The sequence below is a fragment of the Hyperolius riggenbachi genome, chromosome 10, assembly GCF_040937935.1.
Source record: "Hyperolius riggenbachi isolate aHypRig1 chromosome 10, aHypRig1.pri, whole genome shotgun sequence".
NCBI lineage: Eukaryota > Metazoa > Chordata > Amphibia > Anura > Hyperoliidae > Hyperolius > Hyperolius riggenbachi.
The window spans coordinates 173073177-173092855 of NC_090655.1; the positions used below are offsets into that span (position 1 = coordinate 173073177).

The following is a 19679-nucleotide window of genomic DNA, read 5'->3' on the forward strand; positions in this document are numbered from 1 at the left end:
GGCGCCTGACGCTGCTGCTGGCCGCAGGCACTGGCTGCTGTGCTGGCTGCTGGAAAGGGACAGAGGGGGTGGAAGGCGGGGGGAAGGCTTCCTCCAGTCGACAAACAAGGATGCAGCAGCCTCCTCCAGGGACTCAAATACCTGCGGAGCAGTGGACTGCGCAGGTGGCTGCTGTTCTATCTGGTTCAGGGCCTCCTCTCCCAAATCCACCAAATCGCCAAGTGCCCTGTCCAGCAGACAAACAAAGGGCACCCACTGGCAGAGGGATGCCCGTTGTTCACTCACCAGGTTGGTTCCCTGCAGGAAGGGAGCCAACACCAAGCAGACCTGCTGCATCTGCCCCCATTGTGCATTGGTGAGGAGCTAGAGTTTGGTGCTGCTACTGCCGGTGCCGGCGACAGTGGCATCATAGATGTAGCGGTTGACAGCCCTCCTCTGCTCAACCAGCCGCTCCAACATCGCCAGGGTGGAGTTCCAGCGAGTTGGCACATCTATGATGAGGCGGTGTCGTGGCAGGCCCTCCTGCTGCTGGATGTCTGCCAGTTTTGCTGCGGCAGCTGCTAATTTGCATAAAGTGAACACAATTTTCCGCGCTGCATCTAAAAGCTCCTCCATCCTCAGGTGGGTGCGCATGAACTTTTGCACCACCAGGTTCAGGACATGGGCCAAGCAAGGGACGTGGAGCAAGTCTCCCCTGCTGATGGCAGCCAGCAGGTTGGCGGCATTGTTGGACATCACCAATCCCACAGTGAGGCCTCTGGGGGTCAGCCACGTCCTCTCCTGCTCCCTGAGGTACCGGAGCACGTTCGATGCCGTCAAGGAGTTTTTCCCCAGGTTTTTCATCTCCAGCAGTGCTTGGCAGTGCCGGGCCTTCATGCTGCTGGAGAGACGGGATCGCTTGGCGGCGGGAGCTGCTGCTTCTCCCCTGACCCCACACGGTGGCACCACATAGTGGGCCACTGGTGCCGCTGTTGCTGCTGCGGCCGAGGGTGGACCTGCTGCTTCCTCGCTCGGGCTTTCCACCAGGCTGATCTAGTGGGCCGTAAAGGACAGATAGCACTCTGTCCCAAAATGGCTGCTCCATGAATCCATGGTTATGTGGATCGGTGCACTCACAGCGTGATCCAGTGCGCGGCCCACGTTCGCCATGGCAGAGCGGTGCAGTGCTGGGATCGCCCTGCGGGAGAAATAGTGGCGGCTGGGGACTTGCCACTCCGGGATCCCAACCTGCAGCAGCGCTCTGTTGTCACTCCCCTCCTGCACAAAGGAATATGGCAGGAGCTGGGAGCACATGGCCCGGGCAAGCAACCCGTTCAACAATCGGATGCGCCTGTGGGCGGGAGGCAGCACTTCGGTCACACCGGGGAATGCTTCGCTGAGCAGGGTCTGACAGCATTTGCCTGCACGGGAGGATGAGGAGGCCACTGTGGAGGGAGCTGATGAGGCCACTGAGGACTGTCTGCCCGGGGAAGGGGGGGGGGGAGTGAGTTGCTGCTGTTCTCCTGCTGCTGCAGCTGCTGGATGGGCAGGAGGGTCGGCTGCTGCTGCTGCTGCTGCTGAAATCTGTGAAGTGGCTGTCTGGCTCTTACCACTGCCTGCACCACTTTGCATCAGCTTCTCCAACTCACTAAAATCCTCAAAATGTCTGCTCTGCAAGTGGGTCTGCAGGCACGAGGTACCCAACTTGAGCAGATCGCGACCTCTGCTGATCCTGACACCGCAACTGTTGCAAATTGCACGTGTCGCATCCACTGGGCACTTGGTGAAGTACTGCCAGACTGGGGACTTCAACCTGCTCTTTGAGCTTGAGGGCTGGGGTTTTTGGGTGCGCTTGGAGGATTGTGCCTTTTTGGTTTTAGTTGGAGGTTTGCAAGTCCTCATTATCAACCCTAAACATATCCTGCGAGCCCGCCTCAGCCAACTCCTCTACCCCAACATCCCCTGCATCACGCCCCTCCTCCTCAGCGCCAACAACAAACTTCTGTACCTCAAACTCCTCCTCCTCCTCCTTGGATGGCCCCATCATCTCCAACTCATACTTCTCCAAAACATCCCTGTACATGGTCACAGTCTCAGGAGCATGCTCATTGAGGGCAGGCTGGTCGATGGGGTCACCGTGACCATGGCCTCAAACGCTGGTGGAGGCCTGCTGCAGACCGGAGTGCTGGTGGTGGTGGCACTGGCTTCGCTGGTGCTGGAGGCCTGGCTGGAAACGGTGGCTTCCTGCCCCGCCATCATTTCCACCACAGCCTGCACCTGACTCTCCCCAATGGGCCGTGGGCGACGACCGGTCTCCAAGATGAGCGCAACACGCTGCTGTTGCGCCTCTGCTCCCTCCTCCCTGCGGTCAGTGGCTGGCAGCGGACCAGACCTACTGCTGCTGGCAGTGGCTCCTGCAATGGCGCTGCCTCTCCTGGTGGTGCTTCGCCCTCTACCTCTGCCAGTCATTGTGCACTATACAAATACAGTTTAAAAAAAAAAAATGGAAGAGGGCGGGAAAGGGTGTAAACTTTAATAAAGTCTGTGTTGGTGGTGACTTGGTGGTGACTAGTAGTATCAGTAGTAGTAAGTAACTAAGAAATACCTAGCATACTACACTATAAGTAAGTCGTGCGGCAGACAGTCGGTGACAATTACAAATGGTCACACACGGTCAGACGCAATCAATCAATCAATAGGCTCGGACAGGTGACTGACAGTCACAGGTCACTCATAACGGATGCTGGTGGTGGCCTGTATGTGTTGTAACTCTTATTTATTACACACTACAGATGATAATAAAATTACACAGTAACAGTGAAAAAAAATAAGTGAACGGGGTACTAGTAGTAGACACTAGTAGTAGTATGCACGCAGGTAACTAAGAAACACCTAGCGTAGTACACTATAAGTAAGTCGTGCGGCAGACAGTTGGTGACAATTACAAAGGGTCACACACGGTCAGACGCAATCAATCAACCAATAGGCTCGGACAGGTGACAGACAGTCACAGGTCACTCACAACGGATGCTGGTGGTGGTGGTGGCCTGTGTGTGTAGTAACTCTTATTTATTACACACTACAGATGATAATAAAATCACACAGTAACAGTGAAAAAAGAAATAAGTGAACGGGTCTAGCAGTATAGTAGTAGACACGAGTAGTAGTATGCACGAAGGTAACTAAGAAATACCTAGGGTACTACACTATAAGTAAGTCATGCGGCAGACGCTCAGTGACAATTACAATCAGTCACACACGGTCAGATGCAATCAATCAATCAATAGGCTCGGGCAGGTGACAGATAGTCACAAGTCACTCACAACGGATGCTGGTGGTGGCCTGTGTGTGTTGTAACTCTTATTTATTACACACTACAGATGATAATTAAATCACACAGTAACAGTGAAAAAAAAAATAAGTGAACGGGTACTAGTAGACACTAGTAGTAGTACGCATGCAGGTAACTAAGTAAGAAACACCTAGCGTAGTACACTATAAGTAAGTCGTGCGGCAGACACTCGGTGACAATTACAATCGGTCACACATGGTCAGACGCAATCAATCAATCAATAGGCTCGGGCAGGTGACAGACAGTCACAGGTCACTCATAACGGATGCTGGTGGTGGCCTGTGTGTGTTGTAACTCTTATTTATTACACACTACAGATGATAATAAAATCACACAGTAACAGTGAAAAAAATAAGTGAATGGGGTACTAGTAGTAGACACTAGTAGTAGTATGCACGCAGGTAACTAAGAAACACCTAAGAAAGCCGTGTGGCAGTCGGTGACAATTACAATCGGTCACACACGGTCAGACTCAATCAATCAATAGGCTCGGGCAGGTGACCGACAGTCACAGGTCACTCAGACCCTGCTGGTGGTGGTGGCCTGTACAGTCAGTAACTAACTAACACAGTACTGAAACTAATAAAGTAACAGACTACAGCAGTAAGTAATAAATAATTAACCTAAACTAGTACTACTAAGTACACAACTAACTAGAATCCCTAACCTACCTAAGCTAGTAGTAGGCTAAGGCTACCTAGGCTAGCAGGCCTAACCTGCACACAGACTAACACTAGCCTAGCACAGTATACAGTATACACTAGCTGACTAAAAACAATCAAAATACTAACTAACTATATAAGACAACAATAGATGTGTTTAGGAGGTGTTTAGGAAGCAAAACGCTAGGTTTAGCAGTGAAATGCACTTGCTCAGACACAGCACAGCACTGGAGAATCTCTCAGTACCAAGCAGTCACACAAGTGTGTGGATCCGCAAGATGGCCGCCGCCTTATATAGAGGAAGGGAGGGCCAGGCTCCCCCCCTCTGATTGGTTGCTAGGGTTGCCAGGTCCTTGGCTGGAGGACTTCTGATTGGCCCAATGACGTCATCCCCGAATCCCGAAGCCGAAACCGAACCCACAGCTCCATCCGGCCGAATTCGAGTGTGCACATTCGGGAGACTTCACATTCGGATTCGGCCCACCCCACTTTGCAGTTATTTATTTGTAAAAAATGTAATGATGTATGATTTTCAATGCACTTTGTATTGGTCTTTCATGTGGAATTCCAATAAAATTGATGCATGTATGTGGCAGTAATGTGACAAAATGTGGAAAACTTCAAGGGGGTCGAATACTTTTGCAACTCACTGTATATATATATATATATATATATATATATATATATATATATATATATATATATATATATATATATATATATATATATATATATATATATTTTGTATTGTTGTGACAGTGTGTCACTGGTTTGGCAGAGAGTCGTCCTAGATGATGTGTATGTTGCACCTGGTTTCAGGCATCGTGCGTCACTAAAGCTCTGGAAAAAAAAATGCAGCTTGATCTGTTTTTCTGGCTCTTTCAAGAGCAGGCTATTGGGTCAGCCGAGCCAGTATTTTTGTTTGCTGTTCATTTCTTTTTTATTTAATAAACTAGGCAGGAGCCTTTCTTTTATACCACTTGACCGTCTGCTGTCTCTTATCTGAACTGTCAGACCCCAGTGTGACTGGGGGCCGCTACAATTGGTGGAGGATGCGGGCATAAGAGACAGTAAAGATCACAGTCGATTTAAAGGGCCAGTGACCTCTGTACCAAAAAGGATCCTTGCAAGCATCCAGACATGGACGAGTTTGTTAAACAGCTACTGATCACCAACGCTGCACAGCAGCAGGCTAATGCAGTACAGAGGGAAACCAATAACCAACTTCTGTGGGCGGTAACTGCGCAGCAGGAAGCAGTCCTGGCCCAACAGGAAGCTAACCGACTACTGTGCTCCCAAATGACTGAAATTGCCAAAGCTGTCAAAAGTGATCGGAAGTCCCTCACCGAAGTGGTCCAGCGGTTAGCCGAGCAACCTCGTGAGGAGCAATCCACCACAGGTACCATCCGTGCTAGCCATTTTCTCCAGAAAATGACTCCGTATGACAATGTGGAAGCTTTTCTACACACGTTCGAGTGGACGGCAGAGAGAGAGGCCTGGCCGGTGGCGCAGTGGGCTGGACTAGTTGCACCCTTCTTGATTGGCGATTCCCAAAAAGCCTACTATGACTTGACCCCAGAAGATGCTAAGTGCTATTCCAAACTGAAGGAAAAGATACTCCGGCAGTTAAGGGTAACGCCAGCGGTGAGAGCCCAGCAGGTGCATAAATGGACTTATAGAAGTCGCCACGATCGCAAATGCACAACTTGGTTTACCTGGTGAAGAAACGGTTGCAGCCTGATGACCTCAACCCCACCCAGATCGCCGAAAAGGTTACTATGGACTGTTTCCTTCGGTCATTACCTCCCAAACTGTGTCAGTGGGTGAGCCACGCGGATCCAAAATCGGCTGATGAGTTAGTCGAGCTTATGGAGAGGACCCGGCCGAGACGAGTGTTGTCCCCAGCGTCCGGAAAGAGGGCGGACTTCCGTGGACCGGGAACTCAGAGTGTTTGTATACCACGCTCCAAGGAGGACAGTAAACTCCGCGTTCACCTGGTGGTGAGAGGAACTGGTCACATACAGTGCTGGAAGTGCAACGAGTGGGGCCATATTGCTGCTCACTGTCCAGCCCCTGAGGACACTATGGAGTGTGACTTTGCGCGGAGGAGTTCGCTGTTTGCCAGACCGGTATGTACTGCTAATCCAGAGATGCATATGGCGGTAGTAAAAATTAATGATAAAACTGTACATGCATTACTAGACTCTGGCAGGTTGGTGACTATGCTACATGCTAAACTAGTGAGCCCAGAACTCTTGAATGAACCCCGTATAGGGGTCATCTGTATTCATAGAGACACCAAGAGTTATCCCACAGCCTTGGTAACCATCGAAACGGACTTTGGGACTATGTGTCATGAAGTGGGGATGTCTTCAGTATTGTTACACAATGTAATTTTGGGCCAATAATTTTCTCTGTTCTGGGAGTTATGGAGGGGCCATAGTCCTTTGCCCCTGGCACCTATGCTTGACATATGTGTTGAGGAGGAGGAGGAGAACCTAAGTGGGGGTGCTGATACTCACTTGTCTGTCTTTGCTGGAGAACCGGAATTGCCTCTGGAAACCTCAGAGGGTCCATTGATCCAGGACTTAGAGGTTTCAAGAGATAATTTCGGGACAGCCCAGCTAAGGGATCCCACCCTGACTAGAGCATGGGAAAATGTGCTGGTAATTGATGGTGTGCCCCAGCAGCCTAATACTGGGAATGTTTTTCCACATTTTGCTGTAGTGCATGATTTATTGTATCGAGTGGTACACGAAAAGGGGCGAAGTGGTCGAACAGTTGGTTGTACCCCAACCGTACCGCAGATCTGTATTGAATTTAGCACATGAACACGTTATGAGTGGCCACCTTGGAGCAGAGAAAACCCTACAAAGAGTGCTCCAGAGGTTTTATTGGCCAGGGGTGTTTGCAGTAGTTAAAAAATATTGTGCATCTTGCCCCGACTGGGCAGTCTGCTCCGCTGGCGCACTTTAGGGCCCCGCTTGTTCCATTGCCTATCCTTGAAACCCCTTTTGAGAGGATGGCAATGGATCTGGTGGGTCCCCTGGTGAGATCCGCCCGGGGACACCAGTACATTCTGGTAATCGTGGATTATGCAACTCGGTACCCCGAGGCGATACCCCTTTGAAACATGTCCTCAACAGTGGTGCTCACCGCCAGGTCGTGATCACGCTTACGCGTGGATTCACGACCATTTTGACGCATTCCGCCTCGGACACGAAAATCCGTGAATAGATTTTCAACCACGAAAATCTGCTTCGGCTACGCGTGAATGCGGACAGAAATCCACATTCACGCTCGTGAAACCCGGCGCTGAAGTCGTGGATTGCGGAAATGCGTCAAACTATGCGGAAGTGACACATTGCAGGCCAATCAGAGTGCCCCAGCCAGGCCCTAGCAACCAATCACAGGAGGGGAGCTATGCCCTCCCCTCCTGAATGCAAAGCGGCGGCCATGATGGAAAAGCTCTGTCCTTGCTAGACTGTGGTGCTGAGAGGATTATCTCCAGGCCATTGTTGTTTGAGCAAGTGCATTTATTGTGTTAAAAACAAAGCGTTTTTTTTTTTGCTAACACTGTTCTTATACTGTACACAGTTAGCTAGTCAGTGAGTGATTGCTGTAGTTAGTTGTAGTCAGTGTAGTGTAGTGGGAGCGTGGGAGTCTAGTGATTATTTAACTGTGTGTAGTGCAGGCAGGTTCAGTGCTGCAGTGTAGTCAGCGTAGTGGGAGTGGGGATTATCTGTGTGTAGTGCAGGCAGGCAGGTTAGTGCAGCTGCAGTGTTCACTTGCATATTCCAGTGACAGTTATACACTTGTACTATTTGCAGGCAGCCAGTCACACCGCCGGCGCCGCCACTCTCTGCCAGCGCTGTTCATTCATTCTGTCAGTGACCTTGTGCCGTGCCCAGTGCCCACTGCTCGCTCGCTGGCATATGAGCATCTCATTACACAGTGTGACATCCTTGTATGCCCACTGCATCCTTCAGTGACCTAGTTGTATATCCAGTGCCCACTGCTGTGCCCACTGCATCCTTCAGTGACCTTGTACTGTGCCCACTGCATCCTTCAGTGACCTAGTTGTATATCCAGTGCCCACTGCATCCTTCAGTGACCTTGTACTGTGCCCACTGCATCCTTCAGTGACCTAGTTGTATATCCAGTGCCCACTGCTGTGCCCACTGCATCCTTCAGTGACCTTGTACTGTGCCCACTGCATCCTTCAGTGACCTAGTTGTATATCCAGTGCCCACTGCTGTGCCCACTGCATCCTTCAGTGACCTTGTACTGTGCCCACTGCATCCTTCAGTGACCTAGTTGTATATCCAGTGCCCACTGCTGTGCCCACTGCATCCTTCAGTGACCTTGTACTGTGCCCACTGCATCCTTCAGTGACCTAGTTGTATATCCAGTGCCCACTGCTGTGCCCACTGCATCCTTCAGTGACCTTGTACTGTGCCCACTGCATCCTTCAGTGACCTTGTACTGTGCCTACTGCATCCTTCAGTGACCTAGTTGTATATCCAGTGCCCACTGCTGTGCCCACTGCATCCTTCAGTGACCTTGTACTGTGCCCACTGCATCCTTCAGTGACCTAGTTGTATATCCAGTGCCCACTGCTGTGCCCACTGCATCCTTCAGTGACCTTGTACTGTGCCCACTGCATCCAGTGATTCATTACTAGCAACATGTCTGGCAGGGTTTCGCGGGGTGAGAGGAAAGGGAGTTCAATTGCCTCAGCCAGTTCTGGGACTGCTCCACGTCCGCCCGCATTGTCCTCCTCCTCCTGACTCAGTCGCTTCCACCAATGTACTCTGTCTGCGTTCACACTGCCCGGGTCACCGGGTGCATTTAATTTTTTGGCCAGCACTATGACGCTGTGCTGCTACTACTACCACCAGTATGTTGCCATGGTCCTTCTGTGCTGCTAAATTGACCGCCGGCATTGTCCTCCTCCTCCTGACTCACTCGCTTCCACCAATGTTCTCTGTCTGCGTTCACACTGCCCGGGTCACCGGGTGCATTTCATTTTTTGGCCAGCACTATGACGCTGTGCTGCTACTACTACTACCAGTATGTTGCCGTGGTCCTTCTGTGCTGCTGAACTGACCGCCCGCATAGTCCTTCTCCTGACTCAGTCGCTACCACCACTGCACTCTGCGTTCACACTGCCCGTGTCCACTGACAACTCTGCTGCGATGTCATTGCTAATTGCTGCAAAAAAACAAAAAAAAAATTACAAAAACCTCTCTGGGGCCTTTTTGGCGTCAGCCACTTATCCTCCTCCAGCGGTACCTTCGCCGCCAAGTGCCATTGGAACTCGCCTTCACCTCTTTGACTGCTTAACGCGTATATATCCCTTTTTAAAACCATTTATTACCAATTAATAGCCCCATTTAAAGTGTTGATTTCACTTTAAAATCCATTTTCTCTAGAAAAAAAAAAATTGGGGGAATTTTTTATGTTGAAGTTATGTTGCCCCTTATCACCTCGATAATCCATGCAATTTGGGGGATTGTTGCATGTATGGGGGCTTTGTTATTAACGTTAAAAGAAAATCCGCCTCCGGGCGGGAATCCACGCGTGATTATGCCATTCACGGCAGAAAATCCGCGTGGTTGCGTGGACGCGGACGAAAATCCGCATGCGGCGGGGCCGAATGCGGATTTTTTTTTTGCAACCACGCGGATTTCCGAATTCGTGGATGAGGCACATCCGAGCATCCCTGGTCCTCAAAAACAATTGCCAAAGAGCTGGTGCATGTGTTCTCGCGTACGGGTATACCCGCAGAGATCCTGACTGATCAGGGAACTCCCTTTATGTCAAAAGTAATGAAGGAATTGTGTCAGTGAGGCGTTAAACAACTCCGCACTTCGGGCTATCATCCACAGACTGATGGTCTTGTGGAGCGGTTTAACAAAACCCTGAAAGCAATGCTTAAAAAAGTAGTGCACAAGGATGGCAAAGACTGGGACTGTCTCTTGCCATACCTTATGTTTGTGCTTCATGAAGTTCCCCAGTCTTCTACGGGGTTTTCTCCATTTAACCTCCCTGGCGTTCTATTAAGATCGCCAGGGAGGCTGCGGGAGGGTTTTTTTTAATAAAAAAAAAACTATTTCATGCAGCCAACTGAAAGTTGGCTGCATGAAAGCCCACTAGAGGGCGCTCCGGATGCGTTCTTCTGATCGCCTCCGGCGGCCAGAAGTAACACGGAAGGCCGCAATGAGCGGCCTTCCGTGTTTTGCTTACCTCGTCGCCATGGCGACGAGCGGAGTGACGTCATGGACGTCAGCCGACGTCCTGACGTCAGCCGCCTCCGATCCAGCCCTTAGCGCTGGCTGGAACATTTTGTTCCGGCTACGCTGGGCTCAGGCGGCTGGGGGGGACCCTCTTTCACCGCTGCATGCGGCGGATCACCGCGCTGCAGCGGCGATCAGGTAGCACACCCGGCTGGCAAAGTGCCGGCTGCGTGTGCTGCTTTTTATTTGAGCCAAATCGGCCCAGCAGGGCCTGAGCGGCAGACTCCGGCAGTACTGGACGAGCTGAGCTCGTCCAGACCGCTCAGCAGGTTAAGCTGGTTTACGGGAGACGTCCGCGTGGACTCCTCGATGTTGCCAAAGAATCCTGGGAACAGGAGACCACTCCCTATCGAAGTGTAATTGAACATGAGTCATCGATGCAGGGCAGGATCTCGGCGGTTATGCCGGTCGTACGGGAACACATGCAGCAGGCGCAGGAGGCCCAAAGTCGGGTGTATAACAGATCGGCAAGAATTAGATCTTTCGACCCTGGAGATCGAGTACTGGTACTGATTCCTACGGTCGAAAGTAAATTCTTGGCAAAGTGGCAGGGGCCCTACGAAATAGAAGAAGGAGAAAATAAGCGATGTGAATTACACGGTCTCCTAGCCAGATAAAAGGAAGAAAGAACAGATTTATCACATACATTTGATAAAACCTTGGAAGGACAGAGAGGCTCTATCAGCCACGGTGTTATCTCCTGTCACTGACGCAGAGGGGATTCGGAAAGTGACTGTTGCGGATTCTCTGTCCTCGGCCCAAAAACAGGAGGTCAGGGAATTCTTGCAACAAAATGTGGACGTGTTCTCTGAGCTACCGGGTTGCACGAGCATGATTAAGCACGATATTGTAATGGATGAAAAAGTGCGGGTGCGTTTGAAACCTTACCGAATCCCTAAAGCTAGACGGCAGGCTATAAAAGAGGAGGTGGAAAAAATGTTGGAGCTAGGGGTGATTGAGAAGTCGCAAAGTGAGTGGAGTAGCCCCATTGTTTTGGTGCCAAAACCAGATGGTACCATAAGATTTTGAAACGACTTCAGGAAATTGAATGCAGTATCAAAATTCGATGCTTCCCCCATGCCGAGAATTAATGAGCTCACTGAAAGGTTGGGGCCAGCCAGATATATCACGACGCTTGATCTAACCAGAGGGTATTGGCAAGTGCCTCTAACAAAAACGACTAAGGAAAAAACTGCGTTTTCCACGCCATATGGTCTCTTCCAGTATGTGTGCATGCCTTTTGGGTTGCAGGGAGCTCCGGCAACCTTCCAGCGCATGATGGATGAGATTCTACGACCACACCAGCAGTTTGCGGCGGCCTACCTGGATGATGTGGTCGTGTTTAGCTCGGACTGGAAAAGTCATCTACCAAAACTCCAGGCCCGTGATAGACTCGATAAGACAAGCTGGGTTAACAGCCAATCCCAAGAAATGTACAATAGGGCTAGAGGAAGCCCGGTACTTGTGACACGTGATCGGGAGAGGGCTTATAAAGCCCCAATTGAACAAAATAGAGGCTATCGAGGAATGGCCCCAACCTACAACCAAGAAGCAGGTGAGAACTTTTCTCAACATGATCGGTTATTATCGGAAGTTCATACCAAACTTCGGTACCATAGCAGCCCCATTGTCAGATCTGACAAAGGGGAAGGAGCCTGTGATGGTCAGCTGGAATTCTGAAGCTGATTAGAGTTGGGCCGAACGGTTCGCCTACGAACGGTTCCAGGCGAGCTTTGGGGGTTCGCGTTCGCCTGCATCAGGCGAACTTTTGCGGAAGTTCGATTCGCCCCATAATGCTCTATTGAGCAAAATTTTGACCCTCCATATCACTGTCAGCAGACATGTTTTTGTCAAACACACTGCTAGAGAATCCGCCCACCCTCCCTTCAAGCTAGGTCCTTAATACCATTTGACTCAGTTGTCTGCCTACACTAATTAGTTATGGGACAGCTGCTACACACTCTGCTAGGGAGATTTTAATTGGCCTCCCACCTCCCTCCAGTATCTGCCAGGGAATTATACTATTTTAAAAACCAGTATACATCATACTATAGCTGGGAATCGAACCCAGATCTCACTGTGTGGTGGGCATGTCACCCTAAGCACTGTACCACTACAGTTGTAAGTGAAGCTAGCCTAAAATGTACCATTTATGCTCAATGCAATAGAACCATTAGGTTGCTTAAAGGAGAACTGTAGTGAGAGGTATATGGAGGCTGCCATATTGATTTCCTTTTAAGCTATACCAGTTGCCTGGCAGCCCTGCTGATCTATTTGGCTGCAGTAGTGTGAATCACACCAGAAACAAGCATGCAGCTAATCTTGTCAGATCTTACAAAAACGTCAAACACCAGATCTGCTGCATGCTTGTTCAGGGTCTAGGGCTAAAAGTATTGGAGGCAGAGGATCTGCAGGATAGCCAGGTAACTGGTATTGCTTAAAAGGAAATCAATATGGTAGCCTCCATATACCTTTCACTACAGTTCTCCTTTGGCTGGATGGTGTACTGGTTAAGGGCTCTGCCTCTGACACGGGAGACCAGGGTTTGAATCTTGGCTCTGCCTGTTCAGTAAGCCAGTAATTCAGTAAGGAGTTCATTGGGCAAGACTCCCTAACACTGCTACTGCCTACTGAGTGCGCTCTAGTGGCTGCCTCGCAAGCGCTTTGAGTCCGACAGGAGAAAGGCGCTATACAAATACTGCCATTATTATTATTATTATTATTAAAGGGAACCTTAACTGAGAGTGATATGGCTGTTTCCTGTAAACAATACCAGTTGCCTGGCAGTCCAGCTGATCTTTGTGACTGCAATAGTGGCTGAATCACACCCTGAAACAAGCATGCAGCTAATCCAGTCTGACTTCAGTCAGAGCACCTGATCTGCATGCTTGTTCAGGGGCTGTGGCTAAAAGTATTAGAGACACAGGATCAGCAGGCGATTCAGGCAACTGGTATTATTTTAAAAGGAAAAATCCATATCCTTCTCCGTTTAGGTTCCCTTTAAAGAGACTCCGTAACAAAAATTGCATCCTGTTTTTTATCATCCTATAAGTTCCAAAAGCTATTCTAATGTGTTCTGGCTAACTGCAGCACTTCATACTATCACAGTCTCTGTAATAAATCAATGTATCTTTCCCCTGTCAGACTTGTCGGCCTGTGTCTGGAAGGCTGCCAAGTTCTTCAGTGTTGTGGTTCTGCTATGAACTCCCCCCTCTCTGCACACTGCCTGTGTATTATTTAGATTAGAGAAGCTTCTCTCTTCTCTCATCTTTTACAAGCTGGATAAATCGTCCTCTGAGCTGGCTGGGCTTTCACATACTGAAGAATTACAGACAAGGGCAAAGCTGTTTGCAGGAAGAAAAGAGCAGCCTGAAACTTCAGTGCATGAGAACAGGAGGAAGAAACACACAAATGATCTCTTGAGATTTAAAAGGAATGCTGTATACAGCCTGCTTGTGTATGGATGTATTTTTCTATGTGTGGACATACTGTACATCAACCTACTTCCTGTTTTGGTGGCCATTTTGTTTGTTTACAAACAAACTTTTTAAAACTGTTTTTAACCACTTTTAATGTGGTGAGGAGCAGCGAAATTGTGACAGAGGGTAATAGGAGATGTCCCCGAACGCACTGGTATGTTTACTTTTGAGCGATTTTAACAATACAGATTCTCTTTAAGGATTTGTAGCATAAAAGCCAACTCACATTGGCTGGGATTTGAACCTGGGTCTCACTGTGTGGTGGACAAGCACACTAACCACTGTACCATATGAAGCTGGCCTAAAATTTACCATTTAGGCTCAATACAAGAGAAAAAGTAGACAAGACAAATAACATTTATATCACACTTTTCTCCTGGCGGACTCAAAGCACCAGAGCTGCAGCCACTAGGGCATGCTCCATAAGCAGTAGCAGTGTTAGGAAGACTTGCCTAAGGTCTCCTACTGAATAGGTGCTGGCTTACTGAACAGACAGAGCTGAGATTTGAACTCTGGTCTCCTTTGTCAGAGGCAGCGCCCTTATCCATTACACCTTGCAGCCACTGCTTACAGATATTTAGCCAGACATGGCCTTCTCTTTTGTGTTCAACAGTTGTCAAGAGAAAAATTAGACAAGATAGCAGTGTTAGGAAGACTTGCCTAAGGTCTTCTACTGAATAGGTGCTGGCTTACTGAACAGACAGAGCTGAGATTTGAACTCTGGTCTCCTTTGTCAGAGGCAGCGCCCTTATCCATTACAACATGCAGCCACTGCTTACAGATATTTAGCCAAACATGGCCTTCTCTTTTGTGTTCAACAGTTGTCAAGAGAAAAATTAGACAAGATAGCAGTGTTAGGAAGACTTGCCTAAGGTCTCCGACTGAATAGGCGCTGGCTTACTGAACAGACAGAGCTGAGATTTGAACTCTGGTCTCCTTTGTCAGAGGCAGCGCCCTTATCCATTACACCATGCAGCCACTGTTTACAGATGTTTAGCCAGACATGGCCTTCTCTTTTGTGTTCAACAGTTGTCAAGAGAAAAATTAGACAAGATAGCAGTGTTAGGAAGACTTGCCTAAGGTCTCCGACTGAATAGGCGCTGGCTTACTGAACAGACAGAGCTGAGATTTGAACTCTGGTCTCCTTTGTCAGAGGCAGCGCCCTTATCCATTACACCATGCAGCCACTGTTTACAGATGTTTAGCCAGACATGGCCTTCTCTTTTGTGTTCAACAGTTGTCAAGAGAAAACTTAGACAAGATAGCAGTGTTAGGAAGACTTGCCTAAGGTCTCCTACTGAATAGGTGCTGGCTTACTGAACAGACAGAGATGAGATTTGAACTCTGGTCTCCTTTGTCAGAGGCAGCACCCTTATCCATTACATCACGCAGCCACTGCTTACAGATATTTAGCCAGACATGGCCTTCTCTTTTGTGTTCAACAGTTGTCCAAAGAGAACCCCAGATAGCCAGGTAGATTCATATCGATCTCTTTTCCTAACACTGCTACTGCCTATAGAGCATGCCCTAGTGGCTGCAGCTCTGGTCCTTTGAGTCCGCCAGGAGAAAAGTGTGATATAAATGTTATTTGTCTTGTCTACTTTTTCTCTTGTATTGAGCATAAATAGTAAATTTTAGGCCAGCTGCAGTTGGTATAGTGGTTAGTGTGCTTGCCCACCATACAGTGAGACCCAGGTTTAAATCCCAGCCAATGTGAGTTGGCTTTTATACTACAAATCCTTAAAGGGAACCTAAACGGAGAAGGATATGGATTTTTCCTTTTAAAATAATACCAGTTGCCTGAATCGCCTGCTGATCCTGTGTCTCTAATACTTTTAGCCACAGCCTCTGAACAAGCATGCAGATCAGGTGCTCTGACTGAAGTCAGACTGGATTAGCTGCATGCTTGTTTCAGGGTGTGATTCAGCCACTATTGCAGTCACAAAGATCAGCTGGACTGCCAGGCAACTGGTATTGTTTACAGGAAACAGCCATATCACTCTCAGTTAGGGCCCATTCACACTTAGAACCGCAGAACGCCGGCGATTACCGCCGGCATTTTGCGGGAGTGATTTTCCTGTGATTATCGCGGAAAAATCACTGGACACTGCAGCGGTTTGGAGCGATCGCGATTAGCGTGCTTTGCACGCTAATCCCGATCGCAAATCGCGGAACGCTCGTCGCCGGCAAACCGCTGCATGCAGCGCGGTTGTGGTTATCGCTAACCGCAACCGCGGCAGTGAGAACACTGCCATTCGCTACATCGTGTAGCGGTTCTTGCAGAACCGCTAGCGGTTTGCCGTGAGCGGGAATCGTGCGATTCCCGCTCAAGTGTGAATGGGCCCTTAAGGTTCCCTTTAAAGGAGAACTGTAGTGAAAGGTATATGGAGGCTACCATATTGATTTTCTTTTAAGCAATACCAGTTACCTGGCTATCCTGCAGATCCTCTGCCTCCAATACTTTTAGCCCTAGACCCTGAGCAAGCATGCAGCAGATCTGGTGTTTGACATTTTTGTAAGATCTGACAAGATTAGCTGCATGCTTGTTTCTGGTGTGATTCACACTACTGCAGCCAAATAGATCAGCAGGGCTGCCAGGCAACTGGTATAGCTTAAAAGGAAATCAATATGGCAGCCTCCATATACCTCTCACTACAGTTCTCCTTTAAGCAACCTAATGGTTCTATTGCATTGAGCATAAATGGTACATTTTAGGCTAGCTTCACTTACTACTGTAGTGGTACAGTGCTTAGGGTGACGTGCCCACCACACAGTGTAGGCAGACAACTGAGTCAAATGGTATAAAGGACCTTGCTTGGAAGAGGGAGGGAGGGTGGGCGGGCGGGTCCTCCAGCAGTGATGTGTATTTCACTCAATTAGGTGTGGCTCCAGGTATTAGACCTTTTGAAACATGTTTTCTATCATTTTTCCAGCTGATAGAATTTTTTAAAACTTTCAAAGTTCGCCTCCCCATTGAAGTCTATTGCGGTTCGCGAACTTTTTCGCGAACCGAACCTTTCGCGGAAGTTCGCGAACAGGGTTCGCGAACCTAAAATCTGAGGTTCGGCCCAACTCTAAAGCTGATAGGGCTTTTCAAAGCTTGAAGGTAGCCCTATGTCAACAACCCGTTTTAGTGGCCCCAAATTTCGAAATGCCGTTTGTGGTACAAACTGATGCCTCAAGTCTTGGGTTGGGGGCTGTCCTGTCACAGGCCGTCAAGGGTGAGGAGCACCCAGTGGTTTATCTAAGCCGGAAGTTGACGCCTGCCGAAAATAATTATAGTATCGTGGAACGAGAGTGTCTGGCAATTAAATGGGCACTGGAGTCGTTGCGGTACTATTTGCTGGGGCGTCACTTCCGGCTTGTCACGGATCACTCACCCCTGACTTAGATGTCGCAGGCTAAAGAGAGAAATGCTAGGGTTACCAGATGGTTCCTGTCGTTTCAGAATTTCTCCTTCACCATCGAGCATCGTGCAGGAAGATTGCAGGGGAATGCAGATGCACTCTCGAGGACACATTGTATGGTGGCAAGCAGTGTCCAACCCCACGGGGCTGAACAGAGGGGGGGGAGGGTGACAGGGTGTCACTGGTTTGGCAGAGAGTCGTCCTAGATGATGTGTATGTTGCACCTGGTTTCAGGTATCGTGCACAATAAAGCTCCGGGTGGAAAAATGCAGCTTGATCTGTGTTTCTGGCTCTTTCAAGAGCTGGCTATTGGGTCCAGGAGCTGGCCAGTGGAAGAATGGGAGGGTTCCCTGGCCACCTGGCCCAGTCCGGGTATTACCCTGAACAGGGTGTGGTTCAGTCCTGTGTATAAAGCTGAGTAAGGCCTGGGGTACACCAAAACCCGTTAGCAGATCCGCAAAATGCTAGCAGATTTTGAAACGTTTTTATTTATTTTTATGAGGCGGTTTGCTAGCGTTTTGCGGATTGCTGCTGTGGATTTCAGTGTAGCATATTTCATATATTGTTACAGTAAAGCTGTTACTGAACAGCTTCTGTAACAAAACCACCCGGCAAACCGCTCTAATCTGCCGTTTTTCAGAGCGGTTTGTGTTTTTCCTATACTTAACATTGGAGGCAGAAACGCCTCCGCAATCCAAAAAATGCCTCACCCCGGGAGGATTCGTTTCTGCAAAACGTCTCCCGCTCTGGTGTGCACACCCCATTGAAATACATTACCCTAGCGTATCCACAGCCACAAACGGCTGTAAAAACGGCCAAAAAGCCGCTCGGTGTGCACCAGCCCTTAGATAAACCAGGAAGTAGCTCAGAGTGTTCCTAGACACTGGAGGGAACAGAGCTCGCCCAGAGGATTCTGGTAAAGAAAAGCTGCTTACTTGAACTGTGTTGTAAGTTGCATACTTTGTCATGGACTATTATATGCTATGCTACTCTGTTAGTAAGTTAGGGATATAACAGTCAGAATTACTACTACTCATAATCTAATTCAAATTGAAATGGCAATTCCATTCGTAATACCGATTGCGGTTGAAAGGAAAGCACGAGGTCGTAATCAAAACCACTCAAAATCGAAACGCGGCCCTTATGAGCATCCCAGCTTTAAAAAGCAAATTTTAGCAATAAAAGGACTCATAATGTTCTTACATTCCAAAAAGACGTGTCACTGCTGTTCCAAAGTGGTCAAACATAAAACCGCAGGGAAAGGTCATTATGTTGTTCATGAAAGCAGCCACAGTAAATATGAGAGAAAATTGTTCATCCTGTGGTAGGCAGCCTGTAAAAAAATAATGAAATTAAAAATATGCAGGAAAATCTTATACTCTATATATTACTTATATACGTTTGCATGACTGGATTGGCGTAGATCTTTACTTAGGCACTGACGCAATGCCTTGTGCAGGCTTTTGAATACGTTGCCAAACTTATATCAAAAACAGCTAGAGAGTTGCTGGTTGTATATATGCATTTATCCACTCAAGTGGTCAATTGAGAAATGCAATCATTACCTCTGTTGACTGATGAGCTAGTTACTACTGTGTTTACGATTTAGAAAGAACATTAGTGAAGAAATTATACTGAACAGTGATTTATTTATTATTTTATTTATTTATTGTATTTATAAAGCGCCAACATATTACGCAGCGCTGGACATTCGTTTAGGTTACAGACAATATTTAGGGATGACATACAGCAATATGACAATACAGGAATACAAAAAAAAAACATATCACCCAGCACAGTATGAGTACAAGGTAATGCTTAGTCAGTCACTGGATGGGAGCATGGAGATTAGGCAAGTTAGGTTCACTCAAATGCATAGCATGGGTGCACAGTAATGGAGGTGCATAATCAGGTAGGACACAAAAGGAGGAGGACCCTGCCCAAAGGCTTACAATCTAGAGGGAGAGGTAGGGACATGAAAGGTAAGAGACCAGAGTTCAGCTGTGGTTTTAGAGCACTTGTGAGGGGTGGTAGGCCAGAGTGAAAAGGTAGAAAGGTGAAAAGAGTTTTGAGGGCCTTCTTGAAGATGTTGAAGGAGGGGGCTGCCCTAATGGGTGGAGGTAGGGAGTTTCATAATGTTGGAGCAGCTCTTGAGAAGTCCTGGAGGCGTGCATGGTACTGGGTGATGCGGGGGGTGGTCAGGCAAGTTCATTCGAGGAATGGAGTGAGTGGCTACGTGCGTACCTCTGTGTAAGATCGGAAATGTAAGTTGGACAGGTTTTGTGGACAGATTTGTAGGCCAGACACAGTATCTTGAATCTGATTCTGGACTGGATAGGAAGCCAGTGGAGGGATACACGGAGGGGAGCCACCGTGGTGCAGCAATGGGAGGAGTTAATAATTCTGGCTGCCGCCAGGGGCATAGCTGGAAATGACTGGGCCCCTGTGAAGAAACGCGGAAGAGCCGCCACTATAAGTCAGCGGGAGGCGGCTCTTTCCGC

General features: G+C 48.5%; 1 protein-coding gene across 3 annotated transcripts in view; it reads right to left on the bottom strand.

The window, feature by feature from the left end:
- Positions 1-19679, bottom strand: part of SLC43A3 (solute carrier family 43 member 3) — a 1442737-nt gene that overhangs the window by 1190391 nt on the left and 232667 nt on the right. For all 3 annotated transcript variants that reach the window (XM_068255264.1, XM_068255263.1, XM_068255265.1), the window contains exon 3: positions 18382-18511. In XM_068255264.1, the coding sequence (XP_068111365.1) occupies positions 18382-18511 (130 nt within the window). The remainder of the gene's footprint in view (positions 1-18381; positions 18512-19679) is intronic.